The 17,086-nt window shown below is 30.3% G+C and overlaps 1 protein-coding gene, 1 long non-coding RNA gene and 2 other non-coding genes across 4 annotated transcripts; 2 read left to right on the top strand and 2 right to left on the bottom strand.

The window, feature by feature from the left end:
• Positions 1-5,209: 5,209 nt before the first annotated feature.
• LOC131174526 (uncharacterized) lies at positions 5,210-10,166 on the bottom strand. Its single transcript, XR_009144880.1, has 3 exons — positions 9,998-10,166; positions 5,534-5,598; positions 5,210-5,422 (listed from the first exon to the last, which is right to left on the bottom strand). It is a non-coding gene; the product is annotated as an uncharacterized LOC131174526 (long non-coding RNA).
• Positions 10,167-12,149: 1,983 nt separating this feature from the next.
• LOC131175033 (U6 spliceosomal RNA) lies at positions 12,150-12,257 on the bottom strand. The gene has a single exon (XR_009145192.1). It is a non-coding gene; the product is annotated as a U6 spliceosomal RNA (small nuclear RNA).
• Positions 12,240-12,342, top strand: LOC131175032 (U6 spliceosomal RNA). The gene has a single exon (XR_009145191.1). It is a non-coding gene; the product is annotated as a U6 spliceosomal RNA (small nuclear RNA).
• A 1,517-nt stretch (positions 12,343-13,859) lies between these two features.
• Positions 13,860-17,086, top strand: LOC131174791 (probable terpene synthase 3). The gene is made up of 7 exons (XM_058138747.1): positions 13,860-13,984; positions 14,069-14,330; positions 14,440-14,809; positions 14,900-15,118; positions 15,232-15,370; positions 16,024-16,272; positions 16,770-17,086. The coding sequence occupies exons 1-7, from the start codon at positions 13,880-13,882 to the stop codon at positions 17,064-17,066; spliced, it is 1,641 nt and encodes a 546-aa protein (XP_057994730.1). The 5' UTR covers positions 13,860-13,879; the 3' UTR covers positions 17,067-17,086.

Genomic DNA, 17,086 nt, shown 5'->3' with positions numbered 1-17,086 from the left:
TTGAAGGTTGGGTTTTACGACGATCAATTCCCATAGCACTGCCAATATACTAGCAAGTTATGGTCACTATTGAGGTTGCATAGACCCCAGCTAACCATCTCTAGACCCCTCAATGCCGTTTGACACTGGTCAGATGAATTGTGATGCTTGCATGCAAACAAAGATAAGCAAAGCTCAAGTGTCAGCTTGAGCGTGATTTGTAGGTAACCACAAATTCCTTAATTTCATGAATTCCCTGGCTTGCTTATGATATTCTCACAATTTCTTTTATTTGTTTTGGTGAATTTATCCCTACATTGTTCTCTACTAATTTTCCCTTGATTTATGGTGATTCTAATGTGTATTTCATTAACTGATGCAATCTATATATCATGGATTTTAAACTATTTTTCTTTCCTTCAATTTTTATGTTTTGCTAAAGAATATAGAGAGTATCATTTGACCTTTGTTAATGGTTCTTGTGATCACGTGGACTACAAAAATATATGGCACAAAATAAAAATAGTAAATAGCAGTTTATAATACTTTTGGCAGGAAACCATATATTGCAATTTTGTAAGACGAAATGGGTTGCATTTCATTAGGAAAAACCATTGGGAATTCAAGTATTGCTTAGAGATTCAAATCTGAAATGTCATTGCCTGTATTTTTTATATGTGCTTTAGGTTAATTAGCTGAAATCATGCTTTTATAAGAACAACAATGCTTTGAAAGGTTATAGTTTTGTTAATGTATTGTGTTGGTATGGTGTATTGTTGAAGTAGTTGACAACTTTTTACTTTTTGCAATATTTATACATTTAGTAAGCATGAATCAAGTAAGAAGGTAACTTCAAAGTTTCTACTCCAAATTCTCTTTTTTCTTGTACATTCTCTACACTACTATTCTGGTACTCCCTTTCATAATCTAATGCTTGGATGGTCAAAGGAAAGAACTCAGTAAGATGGTGAAATAATTTATAGGTGATGATCTAATAGCCTTTAGAATTATAATAGATAATTTGGATAAATTTTAGCTGATTAAACGAATATTTATGCTAGGTAAAGTGTGAAAGTTTAATATATATTTTTTCTAAAACGGTTGAAGTATTTGACTTTGATTATTTATGCTTGGTTAATTTATAATTTCAAGTTACTCTTAATAATGAGAATTGATAGTTAAGGATTGGGGAATTTCAATTCAAATCTTGAATGAGACAATTAGGCTTTGAATATGGAACTTTGACAATAGAAGTAGATGGAAGTGGAGAATGTTAGAGATCATTACAGTCCTCAGATGAACATATTTATGAAATTGATGGTGTAGTCATTATATATAGTTATTGTGTATTCTAACAGGGAGTTAACGTCAAAATATGAAGGAGGTTCTTTCAGATTTTCAGCGGAAACTATTTTAAAAACATAACTATTATATATAAGGATTTTTCTTTGAATTTTTCAATAGAAATTAAGCTGGGTCAAGGTTTAAAACTTGGAATAGTTTTTATTAGTTTGTGCAGAGCTACATGGACCTTAGGTGGTTTGTACTTAACCTTTTGATGTAGTCCAATGTAGGTGAATTTTTGTTTTTCTTTCTATTAATGATTGTTTTTTTTTTTTCCAGAATAACTATAACTATGTTATATTTTCCTAGAAATATTCAAAATATACATAGATTATGTAAATATGAGGAAAGAAAGTTCTGGCTAGAAACCTGCTTTTTTCTTATATATATATATATATATATATATATATATATATATATATATGTATATCATCGTTTGAGAAGTTTTTGTTTTTATAACATTTACTTATTGTTAATGAGTCAACTGTTTCAAGGAAACTTGAATAGTTTAGTTTCAGGTTTTACCTATTCTTATTCGGAAGGATGGGTGTGACAAATCCACTCGTCTCAGTTTATGGAGTTCAAGTAGTAGTGGCATTCTCTCTTAACTTACAATAGTTCATCGTAGATTGAGGAGAGAAGGTGGTGGTTATGTGTTTCTGATCTCCCTCTATCAGCCTTGAAATTTAGTTTGTTGGATGCAAAATAACGCTAGCGAGGTTATAATTTCAATGGAATATGGTACTCTTAGGAAAGATTAATAAATTGGTTAGATTAACAACCAAAGTTTTTGTTTCAGTCTAAAAATTTTCCTTTTGATTTGTGGTATTTATGATGGCGAAAATAGGTATTTATAGACTTAAATGGCAGTGGAAATTGTAGAAAGTCAATTTCTGCTGTGGGTTTATCAAATTTTAGTCAAAATTGGTGAATTTTATAGTCAAAATCAATGTCAGTGGTTTTCATTGCCATAGTGATTGTCCACTATTGCTATAGTAATCGTCCATTGTTGCTACAGTCACCTTGCGATGTTAGTAGTGGCGGTTGCTGCAATAACCACTGGTGGCTCATGCAATAACATCATTAAAAAAATGCCTCCCAACTTTATAAAAGTTATCAAGAATTCTACGTAGCTTAGGAAATATTAAACTTGCATCAAAAGTTGATAAATTTTGTAGTCAAAATCGGCAGTCAATGGGTTTCCCACGCGCTACAATGATCATCTGCCATTACCCATTGCAATGTCAGCAATGATGGTTGCTGCACTAACAACAGGCAGGTGGTATAGTGATGTCATCAATGACATCATCAAAAAATCTCCAAACTAACAAAATTTACTAAATTCTACAAAGCTTAGAACAACGTAAAACTTACCCAAAAATTCTAAAAAATCCAAATGACAAAAGCAAGAGAATACTTTTTTGAGGGTTTAGAGTAATTTTTTTGGTTGATATATTTCAGGCTCATCCCTTTTTCGAGGGCTTAGAGTAAGTTTTTTGTTGATATATTTCAGGTTTCACTACTCCAACTATATTGAAAGAGTTATGCCTTTTGGAGTATGACATGACCAATTTTTACCAATACACGTGAATTGTAATAATATTTTAGCTATATATGTGCGTATTTGACTTAGTTTTTGACTCCAAATCTCAAATCACCATTTTGGGTGTCAGGAACTCATTTGGCTTTCAGCTGACAAATTGGTTGCAAGGCCTTCGAGGCTAGTTCTCAAAGGGGTACCCATTTAGAATTCTTTAGGAGTATATTTCAAGGGTGAATGTTAACTTGAAGATACCTTAGTTGGTTGAGCTGCCAGTTATTCACACACGTTAGAATGTCTGGCTTCAATTTTTCATAGTGCTTAGAGCAAGAGCAGAAAAAATTATAATTGTCCAGCTCATCTCCCTCTTGAACATACTTTTTGAGACAACATGATCCATAGAAAATGATCTCCAAGCCAATTATTTGATATTTTAGGACATTGCATCCCACAATAACAAATAGAAGCAGAATACCTACATAACTATGAGAGGATCTTGAGCATCACTAACAAGGCAGCAAACTAGTTCTACTCCATAACCAAATCTTAATTCCTAGAGCTTGAACTAAAATTCACTGCCAATTTATTTGTTCCATAAATATGTAGAAACTTCAAGCTTAAACAACTGTAGGATTGACTAGGAAAGCAACCAGGATATCCTTGAGTGAAGTTTTGGAGTTTGTGTAACTATCTTCATCCTTGTAAACAACATCGATGACCCTTATAATGTTCAGAATACACATCAGAATAGGCTTTGGAATGTTTGCAGTTTCTTTCAGGAGCTCCTCGTTGAGGTCCTTCCACAAATTATGACTATTTTGTTCGATTCATCATATGTCTGCTGCTGTGATACACCATGCTGCTTCATATAGCATTCCACAGCCGAAGCTACATGTCCCCTTTCTTGCTCAAACTACACATATGTTGCAATTGCAAGCATTGAGAAATATTGGGTCATCATTTCAACATAACTAAGAATCATATGGAGTTATTTAGTTAAAAAAAAAAAAAAAAGAAAGCGTTTCTTTAGGTCTTACCTTTCAAATGGATTTGATAGAAATAATTTCTTATCTATTATGATAAAATAAAGGCTTAACAGTGTGGGTATATCTATTGAATTCTCACAGTTATATCTAATTATTTTAATTTTAGTAATTTATCTTAATTTTAAAATTAGTTATAGATTTATCCAATTGTCAAAATTGAGGTTAACAATACTTACAAGCATGGCAGTTGACTATGACCAACATATATATATATATATATATATATATTGAGACTTACATATGTGAATCTATAATTTTTTTTAAAAAAATTAATATTTTAATTGTAATTATATGGACTCAGAATTTCAAAAAATTGATAATAATATTTTCATTCTAGTCTACTAATGCTTGAGCACATTCAACTGCAATTTTGATCATTTAATAAAATTTACAATCAATCTTTAAAGTTATGACAAATTTCTTTAAATTAAAAAAATAAATATAATTGTAAAACGTTTTTTCATCATTAGGTAAAAAATAAATAGTAATTTGTTGGAAAAACTCATTTCAAACCCTTGAATTTTTCAAAAATTGCTACTTGAACCTATATTCTTCAATTTTTTGCAATTGGCGAGAAAATTTGGCAATTTGAGGATATTAAATATTTATTTAATTTAAGAGCACATAACTTTGTTTGGTAGTAGCTGTATCTCTTAATTTGAATAATTATATATCAAGTCTCTCTTTCCTTATAGATAAAAAAATTTATTTAACAATAAATTATTTTAAGAAATTAAACTGCTAAAAAAATTATTCTACTCAATATGCAAAACTCAAAAATCATCTAAAGACTTAGAAATGGATTTTGCCTTACTTATGTAGATAATTGGACCTGACGTCATCTGTGAGCCTGGCAAGACATGATGCAGCTTATAGAAGTTTAGGTTCAGTGAAAAGCCAATCAAATTCATCTTTGGAAGCCACTTATCCCATCCCACAGAAGGACAAGGTTATCAAGATAGGGTAAGTAAAGCTGATCGCTGCAACAGAAATATATTCTTCTAGTGTTGGCACATAATCACTGTTGAACCACCTTGCTTCAGTGATATAGACTCTCACTTGCTTCTTCACCTGCAAATTAATTGAAAGGACAGAGATTACATACCCTTAACAAAACCATCATAATTTTATTAAGATATGCTAAGTTATATATTTTATACTTACATTCTCCATAAATAATAAAAAAAAGGAAAAAAATTTACTTTGACTTGATCCATCCTTATCATTCAATACACAAATATATGAGGTTTACTTTTTTTAATAAGCTCCATAATTTTATAAGTAGATTCCACCAAGCATATTATTATCTTGAGTACACTAATTCTAGACAAGAATATCCATAAAAAAATATATATAAAAGAGGTGAAAGTTTGCCGCTTCCTTTGCGTAGTGAATGCAGAATGCCCTCCCTTCCTTTGTAGTTACTGCCTCAATTTCAGCATAGAAATCTAAAAATGCTTCACAATATACCTTCATATAATTCGGAAGTTGATCTTTCATGCTAATATCCCACCTGAAATCTCAATATTATGTTAAGTGTCCAGTTCCATTAAACCAGTTCAGTATTAGGCTAATGCTAAAATCTGCAAAAATGTTGCTTAGGAAATTTAGCTTCTAGATAGACCTCTCAAATACTTTGGTGAAGAGCTCAAGTTCTTCAATTGTACCATGCACAACATGATGCCATCCCTGTATTACCCAAAAACAAATTGAAAAATAAAAAATGGATGGAGAGACCAAATAGTTAATGGAAATCAAAAGCGAGGGATTAATCATATGTTTTTCATAAGGTAAAGACAAAATCACTAATTTTAACATATTCGAAGGACCAAATAGTAATTTATCGTAAAGTAAAATAATTGAAGGACTGTATATGTCTTTCCTTTAAAATTTAGGTGCTTTACATGTTTTTAGCTGATATTGGAATATTAATTATCAGTCATTGTTAAGGATGTTATCTTCGATAGTTGCTGTTTTATCTCACAGACCTGCTGCTGTTCCTATTTCATCAGCAAGGGACTCGGCATGCTGAAGATATTCACTAACAGATGAGTCATTCTTCTTTAATTCTTGTAGTTCTACGTTTAAATATAGTTGGCGATTTTGAGAAACATATCCAAATGCGTTAAAGCTTGTCAGACTTGGAATGCGGTGGTTAAACCAATGATATATGGAAAGATTTCTTCAGTTAAGGAGGACAAGAAGCATTGAGTTACGCTGAAACCATGTTTGATATTCGGGATTCTGAACCTCTTGTGGTGGTGGAAGTGATTGTTTTGGGTGGGGCGTGTGTTGTTCCATCAATGAAACTATTAAGATTTTTAGTAATTGAGGAGAAGGATGATCAATTGAGTTTTCCAAGCCAAAAAGTTATTTGTGCTAAATTTGATAGAGTAGGCATGAGTTGCCGAGACTGAAGGAGAAGAAGGGAGAGCAGGTGGGTGGCCATGATTAGTTAAGCGTTTGAAGAAGAAGAGTTAAGGTGATACTACTCATGGCTCTGATACCATGTGAAGATTATTGGCTGAAAGATGTTACCGTATATATTCTTTTAAGAGTACAAATGAAGTTACATAGTGCTATAAAAGGTAGCTACATGAAAAAAATATATATATAAATTCACAAGATAATTAATAAATAATAAGAAAATAAATGACTAATGAGGGTTTATTTAGTTAGTATAACTCAATCGATAGTCTTATTTGATTGAGAATTCGAGTCCTACTCATCGTTATTGGTGATAATTTACATAGTTTAAGAACAGATAGTCTAATCAAAATAATCAAATGTGAATTTAAGACAGACATATGTTTTATTATGTTAATTTGCATAATAAAATTAATTTTTTTTTAATTTTTTAAAATTAGGATTTATTTTTTAATAAAATTTCAATGCTACTTTTAAATAAGGGTGAAATTGATTCAAACATGAGTTATGTTTGACGTCCTCTCAATTCGAAACGCATACCATCAGTGTTATTAAATCCAGCATCGATATTAAGGGAAATTATAAAAACTTCCTGTGTGATCTTGGGCATTTTTAAAATAGCAGCCTAAGATTAACACCTGAAGGTTACTCACCGTTTGCAAAGAGTGAGAATCGCGCAGGCGTTTAGGGTAAATTACAATTTAACTTTTGAGATTTAGTAAAATCTATATATTAATTTCTCACTACACCACATTTATTGTATTGGGACGTATAATTTTATCTAAAAAATTAAATTATTTGTCTTTGTATTTTTTAGAGAAATATAAATATTTATCTCATTTACTATTTTTCTTAAATATAATTAAAGACAAATACAAATGCAAATTTGTATTCGGCATTAATTAAACTTTTAAAAATAAATATATTTATCTATAAAAATTAGCCATAAAGATAACAAATTTGTTCTCTTTATATTATTTGCTCCTAAAACTATTTATAGAAATAATACTTTTTTTGTTTTCAAATATATTTTTAGTATGAAAAAAATTATTTCGAGTACTTAGAAACAAATTATTTTGTTTTATATATTAATTCTTTCATATTACTATTATTGATTTTATTTAATGTATAAGTAAATTAAAATAAATTTAATATTCTATTTAAGATTAGAAAATTAATTAAAGCTATGATCACTAGTGGGCCTCAAACTGATATGCATTTTATAAAGGCAGGGAGGAGGCTTTCTATATAGAGAAAGCCAACGTAAGAACGATGTGGGATTTTTTTTTTTTTTTTTTTTTTTACAATTGTTTATCTTTATAATTCAGAATACATAATTTAAATTTTAATCATATAAATAATTTAAAATTATTAAAATATTTGTAATTAATTAGTAGAAGTATTTTCATATAATTTTTTATTTTTTTTTAAATTGCTTAATTTTAAAAAATTTTTGATATAAATTATTATATGATAGAAATATATTAATTATTTTGCTTGCTATTAAAAATATTTTTAAAATTTCATATTTTATTATAGTTATATGCACGATTGATTATACCTTTTAATTATTAACATTTGTTAGCTAATGATTAAGAATAATATATTGATTAAAACTTTAATTATATATAAATTAGATTGAAAGTCAAATATAATTTTTATTTTAATTTTAACACCTACAAAAAAATACAATTTATATAACTTTTCTTTTAAAATTTTTTTTTCTATTATTTGACTCTTTATAATTTATACACACTTAACACCTTCATGTAGAGTTTAATTAGTTATTGAAAATATTTTTTTTAACAAGAGAAAGATAAATTTTTTAGTAACAACTCAAAAGATATTTAAAACTTAATTTTATATATAAATAAAATTAACCTTAATGAATTTGAAATAAATAATATAGTTTTAGAGACTTAATAAATTTTTGTCTCAAACAGTTCATTATTAAAAAGCAAACAATATAATATTTAGACTAATAAATTTTTATCTCAAAAAATTCATCAAAGATAAATAATATAACATTAATCTTTAATATAACATTTAGAAAGTAAAAAGTTTTTGCCTAAAAAATTCATTTTTAGGAAAAAAAAAAAGACTAAAATCATTTTACTTTAAATAATAGTTATTAGTAACAAATATTTTATTTGTCTTAAAGTATATGTCTCTAAAAGACAATACCATAGTAGTTCCTGCATTTTTAGAATATATTTATTTAATCGTTGACATTTTAATAAATCTACATATTTTCCATTCTTAGATGTTTATGAATGTAAAAGAATCCTTATTATTTTTTTTATTAGTTATAAAATAATATAATATAATATAATAATAAAATTTCCAATTAAATTCTTTTAATTCAAATATATAATATACCAACAATATTGATAAAATAAAATGATAATTTTATAATTAAAATAATAAATATTATAAAATATAAGGACTATTTGATAATATAAATTTATAATATTATTTTGGTCTTTTTTTATATAATTAAGGATAAATTAAACAAAAAATTAGATGAATAGAATAATATGTAGTTTTATTTAAATGTGAAGGATCAAATAGATGAGTTTTAAAAATATATAAACTAATTTATAAATTTTATTAAATTATAAAGACTAAATTATAATTTATTTTAAATTTTTTTATAGAATATAAGCAATTTCCCTTCTTTATTAGTGAAACAAAGTTCACGATATATATATTTTTTTTAATTTAATCTCAGAACCTTATCTGACAAGTGCTTCAAAGCATAGGATAGTAAATTATAATTTCTTCTAGATATTAAATGATAAAGGAGGAGCCAATAGATATCAAGGATGATTCTTTGAAGGACTAGTGGGCTCTGTACTCCATTTGCTGCTTTAATCATAAGAGAAGCCCCTTCAAAGTACATTATCATACCTTTATTTAATTTGAAAATTCAGCTATGTATCTTATTTAAGACACTTTTTAATAATTTCTCACATAATTAAGTTAAATTAATTTATCAATTGAATTAATTAAATCAATCAAATCATATAAAAATACCTTTTTATTTTATTATATTATAAATTTATATCAGTTCATTAATTCAGTCAAATGATTCAGTGTTGGATGTCACAATTATGCCAATAAAGTTGCTTTAGATAATAACTAAAAGAAAAAAAAATGGGCACTCACTTTGTCAGATGTATCACGTGTATATAGTATTAATAATTAACAATAATTACATAATAACAATATTTAACAATTAACAATTATCATTATCATTTCATATTCCAGCAATTCAACACATTAGCATTCCATTGATTTCTTTTCTCAAATCAACATCAATTCATATTAATGGCACATCAAATAACCTTAATTTGGCATCAAAAATCCTACTTACACTTCATATAATAGAAACTCTAATTTTTATCAAACCCTAATTTCACATCTCTCAATTCATGCAATTTCCATACAATTTCAACATATAACTCCCATATACCCCTCCATACAAGCTTAAATTCATGTTTAATTTCATCAAAAATATCAAAACCCTACTTGTACCTAAGCTGGCCAAAATGCATCCCCTTCCTAACATGCATAATTTCATCATTTCTCAAGTATATTTCTCGTAATCAAACTCAATTCAAGTGATTATATAAGAAATGAAACTTAGAAATCAACCTACCTAACTTGACAACTTTCCCAACTTCACAATCTTCAATTTTCCTTCAATCTCTTGCTTCCTATCTTCTTTTCATAATCAAAAATCAAGTTTTTACTTAAGGGACTAGATGATTTATGGAAGAATTGAGGTGGTTCAAGGCTTGAAGTTGTTAACAATGGAGGGAGATGGGAAGAGCAATGGTGGCTGGCCAAGCAAGAAGAAGAAGGAAGAAGATTAGATCAAATTAATTGTTTTTGTCTTCTTTTATACTTATCTTATATTAATTAATTTTAATTTTAATTGTGTCATGATTATGTCATTGTGATGTCATAATTGTAAAATTTTAATTTTCCTAATCCCTTTATTTTCTTTTCTTCCTTTCCATACACCTTTTCATATTTTTAATTCTTTTTTAATATTTTAATCTTACTCAATTTAATGGATATTTAGGTCAAAAGTCAACTCTTAGAGTGAATTGATAAAAATGCCCCTCATCAGATTATAGTTCATCTTTTTCAGTAATACCCGATGATTCCTGAGATTTTGATTCACTTATTTGTGCTTGTTTCCTTTTTATTTCATTGATTTTCAAATTCCCAGTAGTTTCGCAGTTAACCCTTAATTTAGGATTCTATGAGGTCCCACTCGAATCTAGGATAACAACTGAGCTCGTGTTGGTTACCCATCATCGGGACCTAGGCTTATTTAACCTATTTGTGCTTTATTACTCTTATTTTCATCCAATCTCATTTGATCTCTATTAATTTAGTTTATGACTTTTCTATGTGATTTAAATATAATTCCAGACATTCTAGCTATCAAGACAGACATTAGTCACCAGAACAGTAAGATATACAGACTACTTAGTATGAGGGCGTTACACGTGTAACTTACTACCCCTATCCAAGAGGAAGCCAACATACTCCAGTAACTTACATGCCCCAGGCCGTGTAACGACACACAGGCCGTATACTATATTTCAGCAATCTCTCTTTAATACGACTCTAACTCCTATTTTGGCATACTAATTAGACATCTAATGCCTTTGGGACTCTAAAGCTTAACCCTATGACGCCCAATATAAATAAGAGCTAGCAGAAAACGAAAAAGGGGCCTTTTGAGAGAGCTTTTTGGAGGAGACACACACACACACAAAAGGGGAGAGTTTTGAAAGAAGCCTTCTTAAGGAACCCTAGCCGTCTTGAAGAAGAAGGATTACATCAGCGCCAAGAACAGACTTCTCAGCCAAAGTTCCATAAGATCACAGTTATAGAATCTTCCCTTAGTTCTTTTGTTCTTATTCTTCAAATTAGTTTTCATGTGCCTTTATTTTTACTTCATTATGTTTGTCAAACTCACCATGAGTGAGTAACTCCTTAAATTTTGGAATTAAAAAAATAGCATTCTTGACTTTTGTTATGGATATATATTGAGTTTATTTATGGAATTGAGTCTTGTTCTTTGATTCAATCTCTTATGTTCTTATTACATGCTATGTGTTGGTACCCACTTAGTCATGATCTAAGATACTAATTGATGAACTGGGAGGTGAAGGTTAGTATTGAAAAATCAAGATTTTGAACCTAGGAAGACTGACCTAGAGATAAGCTGATAACCTTTGTGGAATTCTAAAAATTAATCATAGATCTCAAAGGGTTTTGATTAGGACTAATCACCAACAAAAGTAGGGTTTAGCTCTAATTGAAATACACCTTAGATACCTTGAGAGAGGATCTAGAATACATTAGGATTAATTTCCATCAAATAAACAAATACTTACTCCACTGATAAAGCAAGATTAAAACTATAAAAAGGTTAAGGTAAGAAATCTGAAATTCCAGAATTACTTACATAATTAGAAATCTCTTAAAGCATTCAAATTTACCCTTGTTGATTTTTAGTAGTCACTCTGTCTTAGTTAGAATTTTCTTTCACAAGTTTTGATAGTTTAAACAGTTAAGATTGTTGTGTGGTTTAGTACTGATGTCTTTAACTTCTCGCAGGAACAATACTCTACTCGTCACTTAATTACTTGTTAGCGATTCATGCACTTGCGGTGGTTGTAAAACCAAACAAATAGTCTATGATAGTCATGGTTTCAATTTGGTTCTAGTCTAAAATCGGTCAAGTTTAACACGGAATGTAACAGACGATCCTTCTTCAGTTAGTATTGTCCGCTTTGGCCCATTTCTCGATTTGTGCGTGTCATCCTTGCGCAGGGGCCATGCTAATCTTCTCTGTAAAATTGGAACGATACAGAGAAGATTAGCAGGGGACATCCGATAAAATTGGAATGATACAGAGAAGATAAGCATGGCCCCTGCGCAAGGATGACACGCACAAATCGAGAAATAGGCCAAAGCGGACAATACTAACTGGAGAAGGATCGGCTATTACAATTTGGTATCAGAGCTGGACTCCCTCTAATACGATGTGTGGTGCGAGGACGCACTAGGCGGAAGCTGGTGGGCTTGTCACGACCCAGGGATGGGGTTGGGACGTGCTTGTTCAACCAGCTACGCACTGGGGTGGAAACTTCGTGTCCCACATCGGAAACGAGAAGAAAAGATTTGGGCCATATATGTGGGAGCCTTCCTCACTTGGTCAGCGCGCTTTTGGGAATGAAACCTTCCAAGAGACAAATCCATGAGGCCCATGGGCCAAAGCGGACAATACTAACTGGAGAAGGATCGGCTGTTACACGGAAACAAAACCAATTTGAATTGGCATGATAAAATAGACTTTAAATCAATCTAGAATTGGTTTTGGATCAAAACTAGACCGATGGCATTGACTAGTATATGACCACCACTTGATCACTTGTCACTATGGCATTTTATCAATATATGTTTTTGCATTTTTATTTTGCAATCAAATATGAAAATGAAAAGACAACTATATTATATTATAATATTTATTATTACATGATTGATTACATTATATTATATTCAATTAAAGTAGCCTTAAAACTATGATTCAAAGATAATAAAATTAATTTTTAAAAAAGTATTACTTTGAATATTATTAAAAAATTAATAGTTTAAATTAAAATTTTCTCATTTCTCTTTTCCGCCCTCCTTCGTCCATTTGATTTTTGCATTGAGTGGTCATCAACGAGTGTTTTTCACCGGTGGCAACCTCTTCCTTCCTTTTCTGCTTTTTATTTGTTTAATTTTTTTTGTGTTTTTTTTTAATAACTCCCATATTTGTGTTTGTTTGGAACCAAATTTAGGCATATCATAGTAGATCTATCATTGTTGATAGATTTTGAAAGAATAAACTCTCGTATCTTTCCTTATTGATAGATCTTAAGTGTATGATATTGTATTTTTCTCCTATAATAGCATAACTATGTGTTTTTATTAATAAATTATTATTATTTTTCTATAATTTGGCTTATTAAAAGATAATAGAGTTGAACAATGGAGCCTAAAATCTATCTATTGACAAAACAAATTCATATACTATTGACACTACTGGATTTTCCGATTTTGTTGTATAAATAATTAATTTTATTTATGTAAAAATATAATATGTGTTATTTACTTTTATATTCTATATTTATAGTTCATAGCGTATTGAGCTTTTAATAAAATATATTTTCTATTAAAAAAATTAATAATTTAAAAATTTTTTTTTACACTTTTAAATCTAAAATATATTAAATTTAACTTTAAATTAATTTTAATATTTTTAATTAGTATATTTTAGATTTTATTTTCTTAAATAGCAAATCCAGCAACCAGATGAATATATATATATATATATATATATATATATATATATATATATATATATATATATATAACTATCTGCACATAGCTCTTGCACTCTGAAAGCCTTGAAACACCGAGTTCTTGGACGCTAACATATATCTTGGCGTCTCTTCTTTCAAACACAAACATGTCCCTTCCAGCTGCAACCCAAAGAGCTCAAGTTCGCCGAACAGCACAGTTTCATCCAACCGTCTGGGGTGACTACTTCATCAAGCGCGTATCCGATAATCAGGTAACAAAGGCAAAGAAATTAGTAGTTCAACCTTGTAAGAAATAAACAATTTCTAATGCATAAAGTTTTAATGTCTTTGCACAGATGGCAAGTGTTTGGACTGAACAAACCAAGATTCTGAAAGAAGAAGTGAGGAGGATGCTTACCTCTGCTACTGATCATAAAGCTTCAGAAAAGCTGAAGTTGCTAGATGCTATTCAACGACTTGGGATTTCTTACCATTTTGAAGGAGAAATAGAAGAAGCATTGGAAAAAATTTATCAAGAATTTGAAGATGACGGGAACCTCTGTACTGTGGCTCTTCGATTTCGCCTTCTAAGACAGCAGGGCTATCACGTTTCATCTGGTAAGTCCCTTCAAAGAAATCTCCATGTCCATTTCTAAATTAATTAGGACGCATGTGCATTCTTCACCATTTACTCATTGTCAGGCTGCTCTTTTTGTGGGTGAATCAGATGTTTTCAGCAAGTTCAAGGATGGGGAAGGTAACTTTAAGGAAGATTTAATCAATGATGTGCATGGCTTGTTAAGCTTGTATGAAGCTTCATATCTCAGCGTGCAAGGAGAAGATATACTAGATGAAGCTCTTGAATTCACCAAAACTCACCTAATAATGGCAAACCAATTTGGTTCTCCTCTTGCTGACCAAGTTAGCCATGCTTTAAGGTGGCCTATACGCAGAGGGTTACCAAGGAAAGAGTCAAGGGATTATTTCTCTATTTACCAGCAAGACGAGGCACATATTAAACCTTTACTGAAGCTGGCAAAGTTGGATTACAATATAGTGCAGATGTTGCATCAAAAAGACATGAACATGATCACAAAGTAAGCTAAGCTATTTTTAAGTACCAATCTCTGTATAGATAGGAGCTAATTACTTAACAGGAACATGGTTTGTTTATTTCTGCATTTTAGGTGGTGGATAGATTTGGACTTCACAACCAAACTACCTTTCGCTCGAGACAGAGTGATCGAATGCTCTTTCTGTGCATTAGGAACGTTTTCTGAGCCACAATATGTTTTTGCGAGAGAAGTATTGTCTAAAGCTGTTGCTATGCTGTCTGTTATGGATGATATATATGATGTGCATGGTACGATTGAAGAACTAGAGCTATTCACCAAAGTGGTTGAGAGGTTTGTATATAAGCTTAATTAATTTCTTGAGCAACATTTTTGCAGATTTTAGTATTAGCCCAATACTGAACTGGCTTACTGGAACTGGACACTTAACATAATTGCTTTTTCAGTTGGGATATTAGCATGAAAGATCAACTTCCGGATTACATGAAGGCGTATTTAGAAGCATTTTTAGATTTCTATGCTGAAATAGAGGGAGTAACTACAAAGGAAGGGAGGCCATTCTGCATTCACTACGCAAAGGAAGCGGTAAACTTTCACCTTTTCTTAAGTGTTGTTTTAGAAAAAAGAAATTTTTTCCCACTTTATTTGAGATTTAAAAAAAAAATAAATTAGTATTAATTATTTTTTTTTTCTAATTTTAACTTTTTTTTATCATTGTTACCAATGTATTTATCTCTTATTAATAGCATTTTTGCATTTCAAGTGTATTATAAAGAATAGTTGAGTGATCGGTATATAAAATAAGTGATCTGTATTTGTATCTTGGTTTGTGTAAAAGTTTTTCATTTTTTTTTATTATTGGGAATGGATTATTTTTGCACCTCCGCAGTCAGCTTTTGTTTCTCACAGTAGATCAAAGCAGAGCTTTATCATTCTGAAGCAGGTTCAACTTTTAGCTAATCAGTGCCATGTCCTGTTAGTACTGTTGGTTCGTGTCTCCGCAGTGGCAAGTTGCTTTCATTCAAAGCTGGTTCTCCCGAGCTTCTAGGGACTGATTTTTTGGGCTATTCTTATGTTGTGGGTTCTCTTTTTTGTGGGTTTTCCGTTGTTTTGTGGTCCCTTGTCTTGTTCTCTTCTCTGTTTATTTCTCTATTTCAATAAATTTTTCTGCTTATAGAAAAAAAAAAAAAATAATTGTAATACAACAGCATCACTACAACCTTTCAATTAATTTGCAGGTGAAGAAGCAAGTGAGAGCTTATATCACTGAAGCAAGATGGTTCAACAGTGATTATGTGCCAACATTAGAAGAATATATTTCTGTTGCAGTGATCAGCTCTACTTACTCTATCTTGATAACCTTATCCTTCTGTGGGATGGGCGAAGTGGCTTCAAAAGAGGTCTTTGATTGGCTTTTCACTGAACCTAAACTTTTATATGCTGCATCTGGTCTTGCCAGGCTCATAGATGACATCAGGTCCCATGAGGTACGTATGGCAATTATCCACTTAAATCAGGAAATAATAATTTCTTAGCCTATAGATGATTTTGAGTTGAGCAGTAGAACAATTTTTAAAAAATTCTAATGCTATATATATAGAGAGAGAGAGAGAGTGAGAGAGAGAGACTTGAACTTGGGAGCTTTTTAAAATTAAGAGATGCATCTACGACCAAACAAAGTCATGTACTCTTGAGTTGAATAAATATTTAATGTCCTCAAATTGGAAATTTTTTAGACTCAATCGAAAAAAAAAATGAAAAATATAGGTTCAATAAACAAATTTTGAAAAATTCAAGGTTTGAAATGAGTTCTTCCAACAAATTAATACTATTTATTTTTGGCTTGATAATAAGAAAAAAATCTTTTATTTTGAATAATATTAGTTGTAAATCTATCAAATAATCAAAATTGAAGTTGAATTCTTTGTTGTCTTGAGATGATGCCCCAATATTTCTCAATGCTGCAATTGCAATATTTGCACAGTTTGAGCAAGAAAGGGGACATGTTGCTTCAGCTGTTGAATGCTATATGAAGCAGCATGGTGTATCACAGCAGGAGGCATATGATGAGTTATACAAAATAGTCATAACTTTGTGGAAAGACCTCAACGAGGAGCTCCTGAAAGAAACTGCAGATATTCCAAAGCCTATTTTGATGTGTATTCTGAACATTGTAAGGGTCATGGATGTTGTTTACAAAGATGAAGATAGTTATACAAACTCCAAGACTTCACTCAAGGATATCCTAGCTACTTTCCTAGTCCATCCTGTAGCTGTTTAAGCCCTGAAGTTTCTGCAATT

The sequence above is a fragment of the Hevea brasiliensis genome, chromosome 16 (genome assembly GCF_030052815.1).
Source record: "Hevea brasiliensis isolate MT/VB/25A 57/8 chromosome 16, ASM3005281v1, whole genome shotgun sequence".
Taxonomy (NCBI): Eukaryota; Viridiplantae; Streptophyta; class Magnoliopsida; order Malpighiales; family Euphorbiaceae; genus Hevea; species Hevea brasiliensis.
This window is presented reverse-complemented; position numbering and strand designations above follow the sequence as displayed.

Excerpts from the sequence above, each read along its gene's own strand:
- LOC131174791 (XM_058138747.1), top strand. The coding sequence starts at position 13,880 with ATGTCCCTTCCAGCTGCAACCCAAAGAGCTCAAGTTCGCCGAACAGCA. Across the intron at positions 14,331-14,439 it reads GGGCTATCACGTTTCATCTG|ATGTTTTCAGCAAGTTCAAG; the intron begins GTAAGTCCCTTC and ends TGGGTGAATCAG. Across the intron at positions 15,371-16,023 it reads TTCACTACGCAAAGGAAGCG|GTGAAGAAGCAAGTGAGAGC; the intron begins GTAAACTTTCAC and ends ATTAATTTGCAG.